Genomic DNA, 26,146 nt, shown 5'->3' on the forward strand with positions numbered 1-26,146 from the left:
GACGTTTTAAGAGTTCAGGTTTATTCATAACTGAAAGGTGGAAATCAGACTATTATTGACTAAGAGTTTTAGTCTGCTTGTTCTACAGCATACACTGCACATACTCACACCACAAGCGGTCTTATCTAGTTACTTATTAAAAAACTTACATTTTCTAAAATGAACATAACTGCTTCAAAATTCAAATTTTCACTATAGGTGCATGTAATTTAGGTTGTAGAACAAAACGTCAAAGTATAGTCAAGTTATTTTTACCACAGGATTTATTTTACTCATAAATTGAAAAAGCCCATTATCAAAACCCCATAGAACCATTGGTGAATTAGTCTTCCGGGTTCTGACGTCAAACCTGCACCACTCTATTTCACGCAAGGTACACACATAAAAAAAAAAATTTAATCTGCAAAAAGTGTGATATCACTGAAATTAGTTTCTAGAACTGACACTACACAGAAATGACCACTTCTGTTAAACAGCCAACCAGCACAGTTCTGTTAGATTCAATTATTAAATTATATTGCTGATGTTGCTAATCAAAAAATGGCCAATTACAGTAATTGGCCTGGTCGATATCAGTCACCAATATCAATGTTTGTAGCAAACATAATACTTTTGATGATTTTTGTAAAAAGCATTACTGATTCTTTTTTTTGTTTGTTTTTTTGTTTTTGTTTTACATCTTCATTATTGCAGCATATTACAAAAGACTTCATATGTAAAGCAGAGGACTACTGAAATTCACTGAAATGACAATGGGCAATTATAATGCAATCAGCAAGCCTGGACATTTGCGCCACTTCAGCTGAGCCGGTTCATTCATCCGTGCATAGTTAAATCAAGACCATCGTCTCATAACTTGGGATGAACAGGGATAGAGGCTTTCTGGTGTGTTTCCTTCAGCCAGGAGATGAGGATCTTATTGAGCTCTGCAGGCCTGAAGAGAGAAAAGCAAAGAGATTGGACTAATATGATCACGTGATAGAACCAGAAATGACTATGGCATTAAAATAATTAGTGATCTTTCTATTACTATGGCTCATGCTAAGGCTTAAATCATTAACCCTAGAAAGCCTACTGTATTATATTTGTTACATAAATATCTAAGGCCTTTGAATGATCAACATAATCCAAACTTTGATGAAAAACCAATGCCATAGTGACAGATGCTGCTGACACAAAATGTATGATGTTTGTAGAAAAGGTGAAATATATGCATACTCAGTCTACTACATGCTTTATATTATGTTGTCTGATTGATAGTTTATACTTTTTTAGCAAGTAAAAGGCCTGTTGGTATAAAGTGTAAAAACGTCCACCTTCAGCTCATGGTTCACATGTTTGTTTGTTTTCTTTGTTGTTGTTGTTTTTTTTGCTGTGAAATCTTTACTATCTTTATTAAGTAAACAGAAGAACTTTTGTATTGTTAGTTATATTTCAAGGCAAACAATTACTGGACTAAAGCAACTTACATTTACTTGATTAGCAAATCATTATTCAGAAAAATCATGTTAAAATGTTTCAAATATATCAGGCTTTTGAGGAAGGTTTATTAGTTCATCCTTCAATCATCATTATAATGTATTGCACATGTTTTAAAACTAGAGCATTGATCATAAACCTACACATTTAAATATCATCTTACATTATTAGGAAATATATGACAGATGATATTTATATGCATGTATATATGTAGTCTGTTATACTGTTATAAAGATCTCATTGATTTACATTACAACCTATCAGAATTTCATTTTACTTTTTGGCCATATAAATGTCAGCATCTGCACTAAATTGCATATTTTTGCTCAGTTTGGGCCTCTGAAAATAAACCAGTGTTTTTTACACAAGAATGAGCTCCATATTCTTTTATTTTATATGATATGGGCAATTAAAGCCTGATGTATCAACAAAAAACATTTATTTGTAATAAAATTAGATTTTTCTGACTATCTGTAACGCTGTGTGCTCGAAGACGAATCAAGTTCAAACACAGTTTAATATAATAATCCAAACAGGAATCAGAACAGGCATCAGGGTACACACACATAAGTAGCTACGAGACCGGACAAAGAACAAAAGAAAGGAAGGAACTCAAGTAGGGCAGATAACAAGGTGCTAAATGATACACAAATAATAACTAATTAGCTAAATGATAACGAGAACTCAAACCATGGAGACAGAAGACAGGCGGGAACTCAAACAAAGGAACATGACAAATGAAAACAAAACTGAACGTCCACGAAAACTGAAGGTGAAGACTGAGAGAAGGTGGAGCTAGGGGTGGAGGGCAGCGGACGGCCCGCAAGTCCGCAGCGGAGGAGTGGTGAGATCTGACCCAGGCTGAGCCGATGGTCCGAGGGAGCCCGGCGAGGTCGAGGGAGGAAGGAGCGCAGGAGCCAGGGCGACAGGTCGAGGTGAGTCTGAGCACTCCGAGGCTGGAGGCGGAGCCACGGGCTCAGACCGCCCAGGAGGGATTGGCTCCTCGCAGGTCCAAGGTGGAACCATGCCACTGAGAGGAGGTGAAACTGTGGGACCAGTGGGAGACAATGAAGACTGGGTGGTATCAGTGGCTGAGGACTGAGGACGGGCATAGAGAGATGAACAGAATCCAATAAAAAGCAAAATGCTACCAACAGCAGTTAGGAGAGGTGCTAGGAGAGGTGGTGGGAGAGGGAGGCTGGGCGGGGTTAACAAGACTGAAGACGATGATTGACATACCGGTGAGTTCATTGGGTAGAAGGGATGTAACTCTTCAGTCTCTTGAAAAATGTCCATTGAGTCTAGCTGGTACTCAGTCTCAGTGGCGGGAGGGTGGGCGTGGCTCACTTTCATTCCCTCGAACTCAAAACTAACTGAAACTAACGTGACACTATCTTTTCATATGTCAGGCTTTACCGGGTTAGCGCACACTGAACATTAATATTTACTGTTAGTGCTTTTAAAAAAGCAAACACTTTTATTTAAATCTCATCACATTTATCAAACCTCAGTTAACACATTTCCGATCTTATAGTAAAAGATAGTAACCACACACCAGCTCCACAAGAGAAAACCCCCACTCTGACCCAGTGTGTAAGTTCAGAGACGCATAAAAATCTTCTTCACAACACGGGTGTCATTGTCTTATGGGGTCACGGGGTCAAATCACATGTCCTGTTTTGAAAATGAAGCAAGGCATTTTCTTACAGCTTCAGAACGTCAGTGTTCATCAATTGATTGCTGAAGTTCAGTGGAGGGTGGAGAGGTTGATGGAGGTGGAAGGGTCAAGAGATGTTAATATAATTTACGGCTGTAGGGGTCAACTTATGCAGCCCTCGGGTCAGTGTGGAGAGGACGGTTAAATCACGCTCTGCTCTGATAGTAGGAAGGGTAATTAGATGCACATTACCAACCAGAACATTACCATTATGTTTGAGAAGACAGATTCACACAGCAAAAATAATTTGGTAGCACTTTGTTTTACAGTCCTGTTCCGCATGTACATACTATATGTACATCAACTGGGTTATAACTAGGTACTAACCCTGACTCCTAAACCTAACCTTAATCCATGTAGTTACCTTATATTACCAGTACTTTCTTGGTTAAGTACACTGCAAGTACACATACTGTAAAATAAAGTGTAACCAATAATTTTCTTAGTATTTTTGGCTTATTTTCCAGTACAAATATCTAAACATTCTTAAATCAACAACTACAAAAAATGTATCAAAATTAAGTGAGCTTAAAACAAGAAAAAAATCTATAAGAAAAGTAAGAAAAATAAACCTTTTAAATTAAGTTTTTTTTCTGAGAATTTTTTTTTGTCAGTTTTTTTACACAAACTTATTATTGATACTTTTTTTTTTTTTTCAAAAAACAAGACTTTATTTCTTCAGTGATTTTACTTCTGTGTTATCTTGATTTAATAATGTTTAGATATTTGCAAGGGAAACAACCAAAAATACTTTTTTTGTATCAGTTTTTGCAGTGTGGTGACACTCTAGGATTGTGGTGGCAAGTTTTTCCACAGTCAATATGTGACTAAAATTGTTATTGCGAAAAACAGAAGATACGCATATACAAACCAACAAAATCTGATCTGAAACAGCCTGGTTTAACTGAATAAAGCTTTGAAACGCACAATGACCTGAATGGAAAGAGCAGTTGGTGTTGTGAGATAAGCATCAGTTGGGTTTGGTTTCCATTTTTGACGTGTATATTTGACAACAACGTCCAACAGTTCCAGGCATTTTTCACACTTTAAAAGGCGTGCAAGTTACATTTCACCCTTCGACCAACACCATGGCTCATTTTTAGAAAAGCAGTTTCACAGTAAATGAGTTAATGGAAAAGCATTGGAAACAGGTCAGCTATTTAAAAACTTAACATTAAAATTCCTCTACTGACGCCCCTTACTATAAAAGCCTATAAAATGCAACATAATTTCATTCCGTTGATTATGGTGTGAAATGAGACCTGGATGGGTTTGTGACAGATTATGTGAGATTCATCCTACGTTATTAGATGGGAGTTCTAGTGGTTTTGGGTTTGTATCTTTAATGAGGAACGTTTTTTCTCTATGTGGACGTTTAACCTTGGGGTGAACTGGATGTGTCCATCAGTGTCACATTACTGTGATTTATGTGATTGGTTGGTTGACCGAGGTGATGGTGTTATACAATCTAAACCTGGCCTGACCCTTTTCAATGATGGAAATCCTGTATTCGATCTATCCTTCATTTAAAACCAAATGTCTACACCAGACCTGATGGTAAATGCTCTCCTCTGTAAGAAACACTGAATGGTAAAGTGTAAAGTGTGCTACCCGGTGATTGACTCACTTCATCTTAGTAGTCTAACATGCTCAGGGCTGGTGTAACGCCAAATAAAAAGAGCTCTAAAAGGCTTATAAATGACAATGAGTAATAGTCTGTCAGAAAATAATAGTCTTTTGACACAAACATCCTGAACATGTTGCTGATGTACATTTCCAGGGTTTTAACATGACAAAAACATGTCTGGGTCATATTTCATCCACATAAAAAAGGATATAATTTACAAATACTATATATATATATATATATATATTTTTTTTTTTTGGATTTATTTTAATGAGAAATTACCCCCAAAAGATAGCATTACAAAAAGTAGCTTTACAAAGAAATATATTGTATTTGATTCAGCATAGATTTTTTTACATAACATTTGCCGTGGAGGCCATAAGGGTGTGTAAATTACAAAATTTTCATTTTTGGGTGAACTACACCTTTATTGGGGTTTTTATTTATATGGAATATAAAACTGTTTTGTTTTTTGAATATGAAATAAGGCTCTAAATAAAAAACTAAAACTGCTAGTAGGTGGCGGTAAATGTCTAAATGAGTAAGTCATTTAGTCATTCATTAATTTTATTCATTTAAATGGCTGAATACTTTATGAATAGGCCATTGAATCATTGGTTCACCCGGTTTGTTCAAAACTAGAATTCATTCAAAAAACAAAACAAAACAAAAAAAATGCTGTGTTGCTCGGAGACGCACATCTTTCTGCTCTGGCTTTATAGGTAACAAAAACAGACAATATTGTGTCTAAAACATAACACAATATTATTTGCTTATTATATGCTTATTATGGAACTGTTGTATAAAATCAGTATCGCATTTCCACTTGTGTTACTGGGGGGAAAAAAAACAGCACTCGTGTGATATTGCACTCGTTGCTGGTGTGATATTGCTTAAAGGCAAAATATGTACGATTTTTGGATTAAAATATCCAAAAGCCCTAGAACAATGTTATATATTTTGTTGACTTATGTACTTACATTATCCCAAATGTTTTCAACAATGTTTAAATCCAGAGAAATCAGCTATTTTAACCAGTGTAACGGCTGAGTCACCTATCAGTTACGTCATATCTGCATTACCCTGGATCTCCGTAGAAACCATTGAAACACTATCTCAGAGACAGTGCTGTTGTGTCAAGTGGCTAACATAGCATAATCAGCACAAGTCATCCAGCTTTTTTGAATATGTTATTCTAATATCGATCTAGCTTAATGCAGTGTACAACAAGTGTCTCATACCAGCCACTGAGTGAACGCACAGAGTAACGTTATAACATAACATTCAACACACTCAAACGTATTATTAGTATGATTGTTTTGACCAAGTAAAACAGTGCTGTGTTACAACAAGAAATGATGTGGACAAGAAGGATGAACATTTCAGAAAATGTAAGACTCAAACATGCATCACCCACGTGAGCCAGCTAACCTAACCTGACATTGTATTAACCTATTTTATTCTATTAATCATTACACAAGAGAGAACTAAAGTACTACAGGTCAGACAGTCCGTCAATTTTTTTTTCTCTCTCTCCAATTTACTGGAAACCAAGTATTCCTGATGCCTTGCTGACATTTAAGCAGCACCATGTAATTTAGAGCCATCCATGCGTGTAGCTTGTGGCTATATGGTTTGATTAATTTTAATATCAATACATCTCTAATAAGTCATTCTTGTTATGCACTACATTTTCATGTCTCCATCATATTTAATCCCTTCATATGGTGGATAAAATAAAATCAATTTATAAAGATGCAAATCACAGTTAAGTAATCATAAGAGTGAATATTTAATCATTGCACTACTTTGGTTTAAGCGGTGCTACTTTTAAAATAAACTTCTAAAAACCTGCATTTTACTAAGATATTCCAAATGTTTTTTTTTTCTTTCTTCAAATAAAAGAAAACATCTTGGGAATGTTGTTTTAACCAGCGATCAATGGAGTTCTCAATATCACTTTCCATCCTGTTAGTCTTTTGTAAAATCTCTTTAACTAATAAAAGACAGTTCTTCAATGACAGGAATGACTTCCTTCAGGAAGTTACTTTTTTTTTTTGTGGAGAAAACAGGGGCACAAACATTTTTAGAGTTTACAGTGACCCTTACCTCTCCATCTGAGTCCAGTGTCCGCACTCCTCAATGTGGCCTCTGGTGAGGTTGAGGACCTTCAATCAGAAAACATACAAGACATCAGATTAGCTGAATGACATCACACATGAATGACATCACACATGCAATCTCATACTGCGTTTATGCAAAATGTCTGAATTACCGCAATTCATGTCTTTGTCTAGTAATTCTACACTTGCCTTAGATGCTAATAATTTGTGAGTCTGCAGACATCAACATCTCAGAGTAAAAATCTCCAAGTTATGATTATGGTAATTTCGACAAGATGTGAACGCAGAATTAACATAATGAAAGAATAACAAAAGCCGTCTCACCAGCTTCTCCATGCCTGTGGCAAAGACTGGCAGAAGAACAGGGTCCTTTCCTGCGGTCACCATTAAAGCTGGCATCATGATCTGTAATGGCAGAAGCATTTTAAATGATGTACCTTCTACTGACCAAATCAGATTTGACAGTCTTAAAAAACTGAATGAAAAACAATGCACCAATTTCACAAATAAATAAATAATATACAGTGGGTACGGAAAGTATTCAGACCCCCTTAAATTTTTCACTCTTTGTTATATTGCAGCCATTTGCTAAAATCATTTAAGTTCATTTTTTTTCCTCATTAATGTACACACTGCACCCCATATTGACAGAAAAACACGGAATTGTTGACATTTTTGCAGATTTATTAAAAAAGAAAAACTGAAATATCACATGGTCCTAAGTATTCAGACCCTTTGCTGTGACACTCATATATTTAACTCAGGTGCTGTCCATTTCTTCTGATCATCATTGAGATGGTTCTACACCTTCATTTGAGTCCAGCTGTGTTTGATTATACTGATTGGACTTGATTAGGAAAGCCACACACCTGTCTATATAAGACCTTACAGCTCACAGTGCATGTCAGAGCAAATAAGAATCATGAGGTCAAAGGAACTGCCTGAAGAGCTCAGAGACAGAATTGTGGCAAGGCACAGATCTGGCCAAGGTTACAAAAAAATTTCTGCTGCACTTAAGGTTCCTAAGAGCACAGTGGCCTCCATAATCCTTAAATGGAAGACGTTTGGGACGACCAGAACCCTTCCTAGAGCTGGCCGTCCGGCCAAACTGAGCTGTCGGGGGAGAAGAGCCTTGGTGAGAGAGGTAAAGAAGAACCCAAAGATCACTGTGGCTGAGCTCCAGAGATGCAGTCGGGAGATGGGAGAAAGTTGTAGAAAGTCAACCATCACTGCAGCCCTCCACCAGTCAGGGCTTTATGGCAGAGTGGCCCGACGGAAGCCTCTCCTCAGTGCAAGACACATGAAAAAACACCTGAAGGACTCCAAGATGGTGAGAAATAAGATTCTCTGGTCTGATGAGACCAAGATAGAACTTTTTGGCCTTAATTCTAAGTGGTATGTGTGGAGAAAACCAGGCACTGCTCATCACCTGTCCAATACAGTCCCAACAGTGAAGCATGGTGGTGGCAGCATCATGCTGTGGGGGTTTTTTTCAGCTGCAGGGACAGGACGACTGGTTGCAATCGAGGGAAAGATGAATGCGGCCAAGTACAGGGATATCCTGGACGAAAACCTTCTCCAGAGTGCTCAGGACCTCAGACTGGGCCGAAGGTTTACCTTCCAACAAGACAATGACCCTAAGCACACAGCTAAAATAACGAAGGAGTGGCTTCACAACAACTCCGTGACTGTTCTTGAATGGCCCAGCCAGAGCCCCGACTTAAACCCAATTGAGCATCTCTGGAGAGACCTAAAAATGGCTGTCCACCAACGTTTACCATCCAACCTGACAGAACTGGAGAGGATCTGCAAGGAGGAATGGCAGAGGATCCCCAAATCCAGGTGTGAAAAACTTGTTGCATCTTTCCCAAAAAGACAAATGGCTGTATTAGATCAAAAGGGTGCTTCCACTAAATACTGAGTAAAGGGTCTGAATACTTAGGACCATGTGATATTTCAGTTTTTCTTTTTTAATAAATCTGCAAAAATGTCAACAATTCTGTTTTTTTCTGTCAATATGGGGTGCTGTGTGTACATTAATGAGGAAAAAAAATGAACTTAAATGATTTTAGCAAATGGCTGCAATATAACAAAGAGTGAAAAATTTAAGGGGGTCTGAATACTTTCCGTACCCATTGTATATATATATGTATATATATATATATATATATATATATATATATATATATATATATATATATATATATGCTTAATATCATGACTTCATAAGAATTTCTTAAGATATATCAAGTTTGACTGCATGAAACAACATTTAACAGCATCAATCAATTTGCATTGGTATTTTTTAAAAATGAAAAAGAAAAAAAATTGAGGAAGAACCCTGATTCCCCTCCCTAATAAAGACACATTTATGAATGATGCAGCCAGAGTTAAAACACTTGAGCTCAAGTAATGGAGGAGCAGATGTTGGGGCAAAGGGAACAGACACCATCTGCTCCACTCAGGCCACATGAATGCAGTAGATGTGCCGTGGATTTGCTGGAATAAGGGACACTGAGGTGTTTCTGACAGTGATGGTGTCAGAGATCTGGTTTGCTGGCAAAGAGCTAGAGCACGATGAGGACACTTGCCTTGCCCCTTGGCCTGGAACTCATCCAATGCCAGTTCTTCTCCCCGTTACGGTACCAGTTCAGAGGACCCCTGGGACAAAACAAGACCCTCAGTGACAACATGTCATCCACCATGTGCATGAGCATGCATATATTATCAGTGCCTGAAATTTAAAGGTTTAGTTCACAGAAAGAAATAAAAATTCTGTCTTTCCAAACCCATATGGTTTCTTTTCTTATTATTATTACTAAAAATATAAATAAATTAATTATCTAAATAAAATAATTATCTTTTTTGTGTGGAAAAAGCTGAAATTCAACATCTGAAATCTCATCTGCACATATTTAGACTTGCTGTAACACATTCAGAGATACAAAAAAAAAAAAAAAACTACAGACAGAGATAGATAGATGATAGTTAGATAGATCGATGGATCGATAGATAGATAGATAGATAGATAGATAGAATATTTTTAAATATTAAAAAATTGTCAAAGATTTTGTAAACATTGCTTAGTAGGCTGTCATACAACGAATTTATGAACACATAAAAAAACAAGAGAGAACCAATGAAATATTAATAACTGATTATGTTGTAGTCAATGTATGCTTTTTCCTATGAGCTTTTTGTTTTTCTATGCATTTTCTGCATAGTAAAATAAAACCTGTAGCTGTAGTTTGTAGTTTTTGCCAAATAATTTTGTCTGATAAATACCTATTCAACCTAATTAACCAAGTTTTAGTGTTTTGTTTTTCCTTCATATTTAAAATAATTAAAATTTTAAAATAAAAAAAAATGTCCTCATATTTTGATGGTTTAATTGAACTTGTAGGAACATAAAAAAAGTGAACATTCCTTTCAGACATCACTTTTGCCCACTCCTGAAGACTTTTAATAATTCACCCAAAAATTGGGATAATTCACCCAAAAATGAAAATTCTGTCAACATTTACTCACCCTCAAGTAGAATGGAAGAATGTCAGTAACCAAACAGATCTCGCCCCCCATTGACTACCATAGTATTTATATTTCCTACAATGGCAGTAAATGGGGGGCGAGATCTGTTTGGTTACTGACATTCTTCGAAATATCTTCCTTTGTGTTCAACAGAACAAAGAAGTTCATACAGGTTTGGAACAACTTGAGGGTGAGTAAATGACAGAATTTTCATTCCTGGGTGAACTATCCCTTTAAATTCAGTGAATTGTTAACTGCAGACTCACTCTGACTGGATCATTTGAATCAGTGAGTTGTTGACTAAGAAATGATTTTACTGGTTAATTGAAGAGCTCGTTCACGAATAGCATTATCCAACTGCCTTAAACAATATCCTTTATTGGACCATTGATATCAATCATAACCTCAACCCTCAATTATAACCGCCACTTAAAATCAGACGGAAATGATAGTTTGGTAAAGGTTGTTCCAGGACCAACATGTCCTACTTTAGTAAATCACATTCGCAAAAGAACACACACAAAAATTTCAAAGCCCATTTTCTCAGTGTACCTGAAGCCGCTCTTGGTGTACTGCTGAACGTAGTACTGGAGAGCTGACTCGCTCAGAATAGCACTGCGGGGCGGATCATCAGGCGACCCCACAAACAATCCACCTGATAAACAAAGGAGCACACAAGGAAAACACAACAATAAGGCCAGCGCATTCATGTGGGCTTGTGAAGTTCAGTGCACAGTTCTTCTCGAGTGCGACTCGAATCAAACTTGCATTCATTTCTCAATACAAAAACATTAAACCAAATCAGAAGCTGACTGAATAATAGAAGTCATTTTAATTGCTGAAGCTAATGATGCTGCCAATCACTCTCCATTGTTCATCATCTAATACAAATTCCAAATGTTAGTCACAATTTGATGTACTTTCTTACCTCTCTGGCAGACTCCAGCAGTGTTTAACTTAGGAAATCCATCCTGCAGAATTTAAAGAGAAGATATTGCAGGTGGATGCCTTTCAACCAGTATAACAAAAAGTGTTTATGAAAAACATTGCTTAACCTACCTTTAATGTTATTTTTAGTTTTTAGCTCAGGTAATACACAAATTTGGACATGTGCAAATTCAAGCATTCCAGGCAACAGGCCTAAACAGCTCGCCCTTAACTTATTTCTTACTTTTCGCACCAATCACGCGCACTCAAGCTCCGAGGACCTCCCGTTCTTGGCTCATATTGAGTGAAGCCCAAAGTATAGCTCACTTTTTACCTGTATGCGAGGGTCATCGTACAGTGCGCATGACGCCAATTTTGTCATCAGAAGATTATGCGCATACTGTACGCACACCGCCAGATTTTTGTAACTACGCGTACTTATACGCACAGGTCGCACATTATTTTTTGTGTGTGTGTGTGTGTGCAGTGATTAGTCTATCCACAAGGTGGCAACCATGCCCTGGGTGCGTCAATTCACAAGGTAGTCAAAGAAAGCTGCATAAACAGAACAGATCGGAATGCATGCAAGCTACAGCGACAATGGAGGCCTGTATAGACGAGAGAAGAGGTCAAAAAAGTACCCTCATTTGTACAACTCTAGCATGAAAGATTACAAAGATGTTTAAATGAGCTGTAACTCGTGACAAGAGATTGCTCAAAACTGCGCATGCGTCAAACGCCTGTGTATGCGTACGAGTCAAATGAAGTATGCTTTCCAAGGCTGTGCGTTCGACACTAGCATACGCATAAAAAAAACGAAGTATACCCAGGGCTTCAAACTTGTGAATTCAGTTAATGAAGACTGGTTCTGACCAGATCATTTGAATTACTGAGTTATTGACTCGAGAACAGATGCGATCGATTCAATTCACGATTGAATTGTTCAGTGGGATTTGTTAAGTTCAGTAAGAATACTACAATAATACAGTAAAAATCCTTTGCTACTTGCCATTGTTATTTTATTATTATTTGTATACTATCATAGTATTTATTAATATTTTGAATTTAATATTGCCGCTTTATTTTAATTAACTATATTTTTAATAGTATTAGATTACAATAACACCACTGATTCCGGGTGTTTTTTTTTTTTTTAGCACATTACTATATGGTTTCTAGGGTGTTTGCCCAAGTCTCTATGATATTCCGGTTTTTAAATATGACTCTGGTCCCTCCTTCACTGGAAGTGTATCAGATTTTTTGCATTAAGAGACTCCTTTCTTTTTTTAATGCGACATGCACAATACATGCAAGGACGTGAATGATACCTTAAAATGTGCAGCTGGTTGAGGAAAGCTGTGCTATTACTTTTCTAAGTGATCAGACTTTCAATTTTCACATGGTCGACCATAAAATGGGCAAAAAAAAAACAAAAAACTTGCATATATAGAGACCAAAATTTCACAAAGACTTAGCAACCAAAAAATCGTAATACTTGATGTTGCCAATGAAAATAAAAAAATACAAAGTCATTCACAATTTATGTTTAGTGCTTAAAAAGTGTCTCCTTGTTGGATAAATGGCATTGATCATTGATATGTGTGAATGCATTTAGTCACTTTGTGTCTCCTCCTCCACGGTGATTTCCTCATTTTATGGATAGGACGTGCAGCAGAAGGGGATTGTGTCTAGAGATCCCCGTCTGCCCCGACACCGCAGCCCACACAGTCATTAAGATGCGGCGTGTGGCTACCTGCGCCTGAGTGATGGCCGGCCTGCTGTTTGTGATTCATTAGTCCAGGATCAAAGTCCCGGATGGGAGCCCTTTAAGTGGCCCTCATTATGATGCTGGGTCATTCAGCACCAACCGTACAACTCGGCTCTTTGATCTCCATCGGCGCTGGCTTTTTGATGCCGGCGATAAGCAATGTAAATGTAAACGGATAACCGTGTCACTACAGATGAAGGAAGAATTTTACTCATGCACAAGGTTCCTGTTTGCTAGTGCAACATGAATTATAATGGCTCTTTTGAACCACTTATTAAGATATTGGCAAGATTATGATTATAGGGAAATCTGGGTCTTATCTTCATAAATACACACAGGTGACTAGAACATTATTTTTGAGCCAAGAACCCCTGTTAAAAGATTTATTTCACAAACACACACGCAGAAAAGAAGACAATGCTATCATAAGGCTTACAGGAAATTAGTGCATATACCAAATCACTTTTATGGTGTTTTTTTCCTGATCAGAGCTTAACAGACATGATCACTATGAACTGTCTGCTTTGTATCAAACTCTAAAGAAATAAGTTGAATTAATGTTAAATTAAACTCTGAAACTTACAATCTCAGTACTTGCATAGAACATCAGTTTGAAGGTTCGCTCAAGGTTTTTCTCCATTTCAGCCTCTGCAACACCCTAATACAAAATAAAAGAATATTTATATGCACAAATAAATGTAAATGGTATCATTTTACAGGAAGGTCCCTATAGTTAACATTAGTTAATGCATTAACTAACAATGAGTAATACATTTGTTACAGCTTATTATTATATATTTACACCGATCAGGCATAACATTATGACCACCTTCCTAAGTAACATCCACTTGGATGGTAGAACCCAAGGTTTCCCAGCAGAACATTGCCCAAAGCATCAAACTGCCTCCACTGGCTTCCCATAGTGCATCCTGGTGCCATGTGTTCCCCAGGTAAGCGACACACACGCACACGGCCATCCACGTGATATAAAAGAAAACGTGATTCATCAGACCAGGCCACCTTCTTCCACTGCTCCGTGGTCCAGTTCTTATGCTCACGTGCCCACTGTTCGCGCTTTCGGTGGTGGACAGGGGTCAGCATGGGCACCCTGACTGGTCTGCGGCTATGCAGCCTTATATGCAACAAACTGCAATACACTGTGTATTCTGACACCTTTATATCAGAACCAGCATTAACTTCTTGAGCAATCTGAGCTACAGTAGTTCGTCTGTTGGATCGGACCATACAGGCCAGCCTTTGCTCCCCACGTGCATCAATTAGCCTTGGCCACCAATGACCCTGTCGCCGGTTCACCATTGTTCCCTCTTTCGACCACTTTTGACAGATACTGACCACTGCAGACCGGGAACACCCCACAAGAGCTGTAGTTTTGGAGATGCTCTGACCCGGTTGTCTAGCCATCACAATTTGGCCCTTGTCAAACTCGCTCAAATCCTTACACTTGCCCATTTTTCCTGTTTCTAACACATCAACTTTGAGGACAAAATGTTCACTTGCTGCCTAATGTATCCCACCCACTAACAGGTGCCGTGATGAAGAGATAATCAGTGTTATTCACTTCACCTGTCAGTGGTCACAATGTTATACCTGATCAGTGTATAATTGCTTAGCATCATGAACATCACATAAGTAAATGGTGATATTACTCACAGGCTTCTGAAAATATATCTGGTAATCAAAGATTGGCATGGCTTTGAGTTTCTCCATTGGATTTGTTTTTGGATCCACAGGAAAAAGGGGTGTGTTGAGAGACGCCACAGCCCTGCATGTCAAAAGAAAATTATTAGCATGGGAAGCAAAAGTGTGATTGTCTGTTCAATGTGCACAACAGTATGTTGTGCATATATTCTTTAACCATTTTGTTAATGATTCTCTCCCTGAAATGTAATACCTCACTCTCTCAGGATGATACTGAGCCATGTTCCACACCAGAGAACCGCCCCAGTCATGGCCCACCAGAGTGACCTGAGGGATGCCCTGAAGAGCGCAAAGACTAAATTATGAACTCATCTATGCAATAGTGATCAAACTGGGTGAATTTCAAGACATGAGAAATCATATTTCAGTTCAAAATCAAAAGAAAACTATGAAAAAATATATGTTATTGTGGCAAGCAGGGCCACAATAATGTACATCACCTGCACGCCACACCAGTCTTGAGTCCCATGGAGGAGCTCCAGAATGATAAAATGAGGAGTGACAACAGTGAAGGACAAGAGAGGACCAGGCCTGGACTTTTTTATGTTTATATGTGGCAGGGTTTCGTGAGGCTGCCACTTTATTTTCCTTTTGTTGTTTTTTTATTTTTGGATTAAAGTGTATGTTGAACAAACATTCACTGGTTCCAGCTGTTATTTGGTAATTAAAGTTACACTGAACGTTTGCCGGTTCCCGCCTCCTTCCCCAAACACAAAATTTTGTTACAGCTATTTTTAGGTCTATTGGACGTTTTACATTGTAACATGTGCATGTACTTTCATGATTATTTTCAATTAAGCTCTTATTTTCAATTACCATACTGTTCCGAATATAAGACAATGTTTGTTTGTTTTTGTTTTTTTTCCATAAAACCAGGTCCGTATTATATTCAGACCAACATGATATATTTACTGAGTAATCCACTATTTTGTAGTGGGTGGTCAAAACCTGAGATTTGGAGCCTATTTACAGGGGTGTAAAAATGACTTTAGAAAGATGGCAGCATCATTATTTTATTTTTACACAGAGATTGGTAGGTCTATTAGTAAAATCTGTTGACTTCAGCAATCTTTATTTCATTATATGCCAACGGTGACAGATCAAAAATGGCAAAAAGCACTTCTTGTGTTTTTTGCCTCAGGTCTGCATGCCTGTAACTCAAGAAGTATTAAATATATCTTAATGCAATAAGTATCAGCTTTGTGCAAAGTGAACCATGTTTAGTTTTCGATCACTGAAAATGGGTAAAATTCAACAATTTGAACATGGGGCTGCTTTGAGATCCCCATATCTATAGGACTGAACTATACAAGGCCTTGAAAATGAAGATTTCAAAAGGAAAGTTTATTAAGAATGAGAATCTAGAAGGATATTAAGATATCTTGAATACTTTTAGAGTTACAGGCATGTAAACTTTGGAAAAGGAATAATTATGGCACTCAGACTGTTATGTTCTATGCAATTGAGTTGATAGAAAAACACAAGATACATTTCTAGTTTAAAAATTATTTGTTCTTTAGATATTCCTCTTTAAAAGAAAAAAGTATCAGCTCTATGCAAAGTGACCCACATTTGGTTTTTGTGTACAATTGACCAATTTACTCATGGAGCTGGATTAAGATCTCCATATCTCTGACATTGAACCATTGAGGGCCTTAAGATATCTTTAATACTTCTTGAGTTACAGGCATGCAAACTTGAGGCAATAAACACAAGAAGTGTTTTTTGCTATTTTTGAACTGTCACCGTTGACATATAATGAAATAAAGACTGCAGAGTCAAAGTCAACAGATTTTGAAAATGTTCATTTTGACCCTCTCTACAAAATAGTGGATTACTCAGTAAATGTACATCTGTGACATTTAATATTTTGGCTTTCATCACTATTTATGTTTGTCTTTCTAAAGAGAAAATATTAATAATAATAATTCAAAAATTTGAGCAGGGGAAATTTTCGAAATTCCGTGTCAAATTAACCAAATTTCGGAAATTTCCCCTGCTCAAATTTTTGAATAATCACTTCCTGTAGCACAATGATTCACATTTCTCATGTCTGCATTTTTCTTATAGCCAAATTATAGTTAAAACTTAGAAGGAGGCCTTTACATACTATCTAGTGTATTTTCCAGGTTTGTTCACTGCATTCAGTAATACAGTTCTTTCTGAATCATAACAAAGTTTCAAAAAGCTCTTCAAAAAGCTGTATGGTGTACCATAACAATAGAACCACAAGACATTGTGGTTCAGCAAACAATTTCATGTTTTTCCAAACATACTTGTAATGTCTGCAAAGTCGGCTGAGCAAAAGCTGAATAGAGCAACTGTCTAGACAAAAATACTGCAATAATAATAAGTGATCTAGCACTAGCACAACCATTCATATTTCCTGTTAAAGGTGATAAACCATCATATTTTGAAAGTCCTTGGCCGCCACCTCAAGCCAAATGGAACCAAAGACACTGTGATCAATGTACTTCATATGGCCTACAGGATGATGTCTCACATGTCTCTCATGTGACAAATTTTGGAAAAAAAAGTGCCTCGTTCGTTTGAGGCCTCTCTCAGTTCTGGAATAATGTGCAACACCACCTTAACAAGTGTTCACACATTCACTCAAGCAGAAGTACCAATGTGAATAATGACAGATAACATTATCATACAGCAGTGAACACATGCATGACACTGATCTAAAAAACAAAAACACTGTACTCAAATGAAATGGCTTGAAAAAGGGGAACTGGTCTTGTTTTTTTGTTTTTTTCTCACTGTGTTACTTAGCCTCAGTTCAGATAAGTATGTCCGTTAACCCAAGGTTCTATTTTGAAAGGTGCAAAAACACCAGGGCTCAATGATATGATAATGAGCAACACTGAAAATGTATAAAGAATATCTCTACATTCAGACAAAACTAAGGGCACATTTACGAAAAAACGATGTGCTATTGCGTTTGTCCTTTGCGTTTTCACGTACAGACGACAATGTTGTCAAAAATGATCCCCGTTCACACGGAGCCACATAAATGCATTTAACCCTTTACCCTGACGACTTTCTTGGAAAGACTATGCATTTTTAATGTACAATGAGCAAAAATAAAGTATCCAGTAGTATATAGTAGTTGTCTTACTGTAGGTTAGGACACAACTAAGAGCTTTTCATACTTCGCCTTGGGGTTTTTAACCACAGGTTAAGGCCATTTTTAACCCTGTGCTTAGCAATGTGCCATACTTTCAAATACTGCTTTTAAGAAGTGCAGTGTCTTTACTTTAAAGTTTTGAGGAAATGGAAGTAGTGACATATCTTTTCTTGTCCCCCCATGGGCATCCCTGTGCCCCCCTTGCCATCCCCCTTCCAGAGCAGACCGCAATTTCAACTGAGAGCGCAATTGCACATAAATGACTAAAAACTCTGTATTATGCTGCCAGTTGGTGACGTCACTTTATAAAGAAACACTACACGCCTACAGACTGAACACGTAATACGTATACGCACATCATAATACATATACGCACATATCTCACTGTTTTCACATTCATGTTTTTTGTAGTTTACACTGAGATGACAACAGTATCATTTAAAGAGTTAGTTCACCCAAAAATGAAATTTCTGTCATTAATTACTCACTCTCGTGTCGTTGCAAACCCGTAAGACCTTTCATCTTCAGAACACAAATTAAGATATTTTTTGATGAAATCCAAGTTTTTTTTTTTATCCCCCATTAAAAGCAACATAACTACCATCATTCAAGGTCCAGAAAAGTAGTAAAGACATTGTTAAAATAGGGACTGCAGTGGTTCAACCTTAATTTTATGAAGTGACGAGAATACTTTTGCACGCAAAAACAAAACAAAAACAAAGATTTTATTCAACAATTTCTCCTCTACCCTGTCAGTTTCTTACACAGTTGATGCAGTGAATGCAGTTTAGTGCTTCCGTGTTATATGTCAGAACGCCAGCTACATGTGTTGCTGATGCAGGAGCCGACCAATAATGAGTTGGCGTTCAGACATAAACACGGAAGCATCAAAAATATTTTAATTTGTGTTCCAAAGATGAACAAAGGGTCTTACGGGTCTGGACCGACATGAGGGTGAGTAATTAATGACAGAAATTTCATTTTTGAGTGAACTAACCCTTTAAGAACTTGCACTCTGAAATTTGCATTTTCAGGCCCCCAAAACACTTCCAATTTTAGTTAAAAAAAACGGTGTCTTGCAAACGTTCCCTAAACCCGTCAGTGTTATCTGAGCAGAAGCAGTTTTATATATTGTGTGCTGAAAAACTGCTGTTTTTTTTCCAGATTAAACATTTACAAAACAAAACAAATGCAATTGCATTTAACAGTATATGATTACACTTGAGAATTCTTTTGCGTGCTGAAAGTAGAGATCCTGATATAAACAAATAACTTGCAGTGAGTGAGTCATTCGCTCTATGCCTTAAAAAGGAACCGGCTCGTAAGTTTAATCTATTCACGGATTGTAGATATGTGCAACCAGCACAGACAACCCAATTATGTGCTGTCAATTCCTTCTCAATTCAGACTGCAAACTCATAACTCAGTTAAAACATCGTTTCTTTTGCCGTGGTGCTGTAGATTCAGTAGAGACACAGGAAACAGTATATTTTAGTACTTTATTCTGTCTGCTATGTAAAGGAATGCAGACATTCAGGAATCGCTAATGTATTTTAATGTAAACCGCTTCATATTAAGAACCGGTTCTCGAGTCTCAACCTTTAAGTACATGTCTAACATGACACAGCCTTGCATCAAAAGTTTTTCACTATTCTGTAATGTAATAAATAGTTTTCCTCAATAATCCTGATGAAATGTATGCGTGAAAGCAAAAACAGTACATACCATCTTATCCAAAAATGTCACCAAATCCTAAAAGGCCATGAGGGAGAGAAAAAAAATGATCAATTTTGTGCAACATAACAGATCAGTGTCTAATTTTTAATGGAAAACTTTTGCTTACCAGCATGATCTGTTCCTGAGAGTACTCCTCAATGTCTGTACAGACAGAGATAGGAATAAAATAGAGCTTATTTATGTTCTGTATCTTTTCATTTGATAATAATAAATGTTAGTTAACATGTTAACTATATACTCTATCAGAAGGATGACAATTAATAACAGTTTTAATGAAAAATAGCCTTAATATTTTGACTGCATTGTAATCATTTTATAAAAGCAATAAGGCCTTGAGATCATGCTACATTGAGCATATATTCAAAATACAGCACAGCCTCTCACAACCTTACTGTTCAAAACATGCACTGTCATTCCACACACAATCCCTTGAGTAAATGTCAAATCCCATCACAGAAGTGACCCAACGCACATAGGAAAGAGCAATGCTGCTTGTTTTCATTCTCAGCATGATGCTGCAGTGATCACAAGGAAACAAGAGTCCTAGAATCCCTTAGGGCATTTATTCAGTTATCTGGAAATTCATGCTGCTTTTAAAGCGAAAGTATGTTGACATTTAAGCATGTTGGCATTTGAGCAAGTAACGCATGGCACGCCCAGGATCTCTTACTCATGCATTGACTTGAGTAGCTTACTTCAAAGATCCATTAAACTTTTTAGGGTTTAATGCGATTTCAAACAAACTCAAACCTGTCCTGCACACTTCCAACACTGATGAAAGCTACTGCTGGTAAAAACATAAACAAACAAAACATAAAAATATACCTGATGTTAAAATTAAAAAAAAAAAAAAAAGTAGTTCTCAAAGAGTAAAAATGTTCCAAGATCAAAAAACATAACCTATCATAACTGCTGTTTATAAGGCAATGCAATTTCCAGTCCGAATTGCTTATTAACCGTATCTTGAGCATCTTTGACCACAGGATGCAATTAAAAAAACATTTAACCTTTTACTATGCATTTTTAATGTACAATGAGCAAAAATAAAGTATCCAGCTAAGTTTATGTACACAAAGTTTGTGTACTGATTCTGTGGATTGCAGTTAGTAGTTGTCATAGGTTAGGATACAACTAAGGGCTTTTCATACTTCGCTTTGGGGTTTTTAACCACAGGTTAAGGGCAGGAATGTTAGGAATGTGTCATACTTTCTTTTTAGTTTTAAAAGGGGACAAAAACTGGCAAGGGAAGTATTCCTGTGCCCCCTCCCCACTCCAGAGCAGACCGCAATTTCAACTGAGAATGCAATTTCAGCCAAGGGGGAAACTCCCCAAAACCAGAGAGCGATTTCATTTTGTTTGCTGACCCCACTGACAAATATAAATGCCCCCCCCAATTTGTGTGTCCTGATGCCGGGCCTGTCCAGTTATAAAAAGGTCAAAATATTTTTTAAAAATGAAAACATGTGCATGGATGAACTGTTTACAATAGGACCTTTAACATACATTTAAAAATATATGTGGGTGAATTTTCATTTAATGCCGACTTTACCATCCAAAACCTAGACACAGACTGGACTAACACAGCAAAGACAAATCAGTAGAACAAAATAAAGCATGAAACACACTGTATCATAATTATAACTGACCTGGTGGTGCAGTGGAGTCACCGTAACCCTTCATATCCAGAGCCAGAACCCTGAAACCAGCATCGGCTAGAGCCGGAATCTGATGAGAAACAATAAAGAAAAACAATGGTAACACTTTACAATAAAGTTCCATTAGTTAAAGTCAAATAGAAATAAAGAGCACTAACGTGCCTAAGCAAGTGATTTATATTGGTTTGAAATAGTTTCATAACTGATAAACTTAACAGTCATTGAACTTAAGTTAACCCTCTGGTGCTCTTCGGTCATTTTTTTGAGCGAAAAATTTTACGTTTTGTATTTTTAGAGTTTTTTACTTCATCGGAATGGTATGAAACTTGGTAACGATATTTGCACTTGCTATATGAATGCACAAAAAATCATGGACATGATTCGAAAAGGTTAAATGGTCCTGAAAAATAGTCACACTTGTTCTCTTCGCGGTCAAAAATGACCGCATTGGAAATGAATGGGAGACAAATTTCATCTAGTGAAAACATCTGGTACTGCGGCCAAACAAAATCTTACTGAAAGCTAATTTTTTGAGATATCAAGCTCAAATTTGGAACACAACTTGTTTAGTAAAATGTGTTTCTGAAATTATATATTTCATATAAAAATTGAAAATAGTATTTTTGTGCATTTTTCATAACAATAAACATAAAATTCTGTAAATTTTTTAAAGTAAACTTTTCAAAACTTTTTCCACTTCAGCAATAATTTGCCAAGTGCCGTCTTTGAAAAGAGCTCAAAATTGAGTCTGTTCTCTAAAGCATTCAAAATTTATGACAGTTTAAGTTGGAAATTTCATTTTCAGGTCTATGCTGAAAAAGTGAATTATAATTACAGCGTAAAATAATTTACTACCATAAAAATCCCCTAAAAATACAAAATATTAAATAAAAAACATTATCAAACTAAAATATAATATTCATTTCACTGTAATCTAAAAAAAAAAAAAAAAAAAGAAAGAAAGAAAGAAAGAAAGAAAGAAAAAAAGAAAATAAAAAATCGGTCACCAGACAGTTGAATCAACACTGAACTGTCTTGAGCTGAATAATGACAGTATTGTCTTTTTAGAGTAGCTTCAAAGGCCTGTTTTTTGGTTGCATCAGCTGGAAATGTCGATGTTCCTCACCTGATACCTCCAGGAAAACCAACTCTCAGGGAAGCCATGGCACAGGAGAACAGGTGGTCCATCTCCCATGTCCACATAGTGGGTCTTCACACCAGGCTGAAAAACAGAAATACAGCCTTTTTATGGCCCGTTCTGTCAATAACACATTGCCACTGAACTTTTTATGACATAAATAAGCATCATGAATTACCTTAATAGTCACATATCCATGAGAGACATTTTCAGGATCACAAATGGGTGGCTGGAGGTCACTGGTGACCTGTTAAGCAGAACATTATCGATATTAGGTTATCGATAGCATCTTTTTGGAGGCCCAAAAGCCTCGACACAGCAGATTGCTTTGAAAACAACATGGTCTTGATAGGAATTGCATGGTTTAGGGTCAGAATTCCTTACCTCTATTCCTGTAAGCTTCTGGATTTCCTTAAGAGCCTCAGTGATGTCCTTGACTTGAACAGCCGTTATTCCCAAAACTTCAGCTGCCTTGACACTTTCTTCATCCACATCCAGCCATACTGCCTTAAACGAGTAAATTAAAAGAACATCTGATTACATCCTTAACTAGCCGCCTTTGAATCTGCTGCCAGTTTTCTGACCTGCAGTCCTTCTGAAATAATTTACTGCACCTACTTCTTGAGGTTTAACAGCAAGTTTCTCAAGGGCATTGTTGAAGATGTCAGGCTCAGGGATTCTGACACCAGCATGGCAGGATCGCAAAACCAGGTCAAAGCGGCTTTCCAAAACAGAGAGAATCCGAGCGATGCCATCTCTCTGAGGGGTGTCATCCACCCAGACATTGGCCAGGACGCACGTAGCAATGCCTTAAGAGATAAATCAACAAACCCTCTGACAATAAGATAAAAGGCATTTCATTAGAATTTCTTATCTAATCTCGCAATGCAAAAGCAACATACCGTGACGCCGAAGAATGGCAGCAGCATCAAGAACTGGCTTGTTGAATTCTACCTGACCAAAAACATTGAAAAGCTTCTGAGCTGAGAATAGGGCAGGTAAAGACAGACCCTGATCGGCTGCTACCTTCTGACACTCGGCTTCAAACTCAGAAATCATCTGCAGGTAAACACAAACCAATGACACACGAGTAAATATTTTTGTTGCACTAAAGCAGACTGGATGCATATCATGTCAGATGTGTGAATACATTTTCTGCTGTAGTAAAACTGACTAAAATGATTAATCATACTCAGCATGAATGAATGAATACAAATTACCTGAGTTAGGGTGATTTTCCCTTTCTCTGAGCGATATAAAGCATTCTCACTGCCAAGATTTGCAATCACATTCTTTATGAAACCCCTAGAGAAAAACACATACTTTAAAGTTATTTTAATATAGGGATGTGACGGTGAGAAAATTTTCCCACCGGTTAATCGACATGTGACAACACCGGTAATACCGGTGTCATCGGGGGGCGGGGCCTCCACACCTCTTTTTTTTAAATCGCTTATGAATGCCGGTGTGGACGTGTGCATTTTACTTTCACTTTCAAATTAGCGGCAGTTGCTTAAATGGTGGATTATTATTCTTACTGAAAAACACAACAAAACAGTACAACAACAAACTCGCTTATATTAAACATAGAACGTTTATTAACAAAACGAATTCATTAAAAGCGAAACTGAAAGTAAATACCGGCGTTCTCACGCAGCCTACCTCTCTCATTCGGCACGAATTTAAATGTTTCCATATTTGCAATGTATTTGGATGCTGAACTATAATTTATTATGCAAACTAGTATTTGTACTTCACTCCCGTTTCAACATCGACGGAAAAAAAAATCATCCTCTTCACATGAGCAAAAATGTGCTTGGCAAACCAGATTGGAGCGGTGGTCACGCTGAACGGCACAGATAGGGTACTACGGAGTATTGAAAATGAGCAGTGTAGCTTTTTATATGTATTTTATTTTGATAATGAACATGCTGCGATGTCAAATTTGCAATACTGGAATATGTTGTGTGCGCACGTGAGGCGCCGGCGCGATCACTTCAACTGATTCCAACTAGCAGAAATAAAATAGGCTACTCCGTAATTTATAGATATGAGTAAGACATTTTTCGATACTGCGAAGTGTACTTTTATTTGTGTACACTAATACTAACAACAGAACATTGTGCTTTTGAAAAATAAAGTAAACAACATGCGCTTTTTGTCATCTGAGTTTCCTTTTCCATGAACGTGTTTGTGCCGCGCCTCACAAAAATAAATCAAACTCAGCAGCAAAGGCTAGACTATTTGTCTGTTTTCTTTTTGTTAATCAATTAAGTCAAATATATTTCAAGTATTTATTCATTTTAGACTATGATTTTATGAAAACTTTTTTTTAACGTAGGCTAACTTACACAGATTAAATATAGATTAATCCTTATTAAAGCTAAAAAATTTATTTAGTCAAGATCAGTGAGTAATTCTCTCTCTTACCTTTGTTCTTTGATTAACATTAATGACAAGATCTGCCGCTGCTGCACACGACGCGGACCTGACACGCGTCCCATTTTCTCACAAATCTTTACGTTCATTTAAGACTTAATTTAACTCATTTAAGACTGCTCTTTTGAGGACACTCGACAAAACGGACATTTTGGCATAATTTGTGTGTGTTATGGTTCGTTCAAGCGCGGAAGAGAACTCGATACTGGCGCGTGTTGTCTGTGTGTCACATAGGCAGGACATTCACAGACAGCGCGTTCTCTTTTGTCGCGCTTGAAAGGTTTAAAAGCATTTGCATGAATAAGAGCTTGATAATATAACGCACAAAAACGGATACTGCGTTAATTGCGTTAAAAAAAATTGCCTCGGTGCCGCGGTGGGCAAGTGATGCGACTGAACACCGATAACACCGACTACCGTAGCAAACATATATATATATATACACACACACGAAAAAAAGTATTTTATTTATATAATTTAAATAAACAAATAATAGTCATACCTTGAAATTCCAGTGGTTTCCTCAAACTTCTGAAAGGTTTGGGCAAGATGAGGAGTAACAACACCACCCCACAAACTAAACAACACTGCCTTCTTCATTGGAAACTAGTTTTATTTCCTTTTATTCAAAACTAACAAACCTCTGTGCAAAATAAGAAACACAAAGGATAAAACATTATAGAAACTTTTACTTCTGCCTGGACAAACACACACACGCACGCACGCACGCACACACACACACACACACACACACACACACACACACACACACACACACACACACACACACACACAAAAGTTCGCAGGACAAAGCTCATTGCGTAATGCTACCAAAAAGTTAATTTCAATTCAGTAAAGTAGCCTACTACATTTACCTGATACACTGCAGACTCTGAAAGAGATCGCGAACCCACAGTAATCTCAGTACCGGTGGCAAATTCTAAAACTACTGCTGTGAGGACTGATACTGCCGCAGTTCATAAACACAGTCCGGCTCTGGGCATAAATACTTACGAATATTTCAGTCATACTATGGCAGCGGAACAACTAATTGAATATTAATCACGTAACGTGACGCTCACCAAATACACGTACCTGATTGGCTGAAACTAGAGTAGGTCCTGGACGCTCAATAAAGGTTACCAAGCAACATCAA

The 26,146-nt window shown here is 37.2% G+C and overlaps 1 protein-coding gene across 2 annotated transcripts; it reads right to left on the minus strand.

The window, feature by feature from the left end:
• On the minus strand, nucleotides 1–26,026 carry ephx2 (epoxide hydrolase 2, cytoplasmic). Of its 2 annotated transcripts, none has more exons than XM_051869236.1 (20): nucleotides 25,866–26,024; nucleotides 25,493–25,633; nucleotides 23,772–23,856; nucleotides 23,454–23,610; nucleotides 23,170–23,360; nucleotides 22,936–23,058; nucleotides 22,730–22,798; nucleotides 22,540–22,635; nucleotides 21,405–21,483; nucleotides 19,865–19,899; nucleotides 19,747–19,773; nucleotides 15,082–15,167; nucleotides 14,841–14,952; nucleotides 13,753–13,827; nucleotides 11,403–11,445; nucleotides 11,027–11,129; nucleotides 9,538–9,607; nucleotides 7,271–7,351; nucleotides 6,933–6,991; nucleotides 1–934 (listed from the first exon to the last, which is right to left on the minus strand). In XM_051869236.1, the coding sequence occupies exons 2-20, from the start codon at nucleotides 25,588–25,590 to the stop codon at nucleotides 850–852; spliced, it is 1,674 nt and encodes a 557-aa protein (XP_051725196.1). In that variant the 5' UTR covers nucleotides 25,591–25,633; nucleotides 25,866–26,024; the 3' UTR covers nucleotides 1–849. The 2 variants fall into 2 exon arrangements, with proteins under 2 accessions (XP_051725196.1, XP_051725197.1); XM_051869237.1 differs by lacking the exon at nucleotides 1–934 and adding an exon at nucleotides 1,851–2,525 and having other exon boundaries at nucleotides 25,866–26,026.
• Between the last annotated feature and the right edge of the window lie 120 nt (nucleotides 26,027–26,146).

This window comes from Ctenopharyngodon idella, chromosome 17 (assembly GCF_019924925.1).
Source record: "Ctenopharyngodon idella isolate HZGC_01 chromosome 17, HZGC01, whole genome shotgun sequence".
NCBI classification, from domain to species: domain Eukaryota; kingdom Metazoa; phylum Chordata; class Actinopteri; order Cypriniformes; family Xenocyprididae; genus Ctenopharyngodon; species Ctenopharyngodon idella.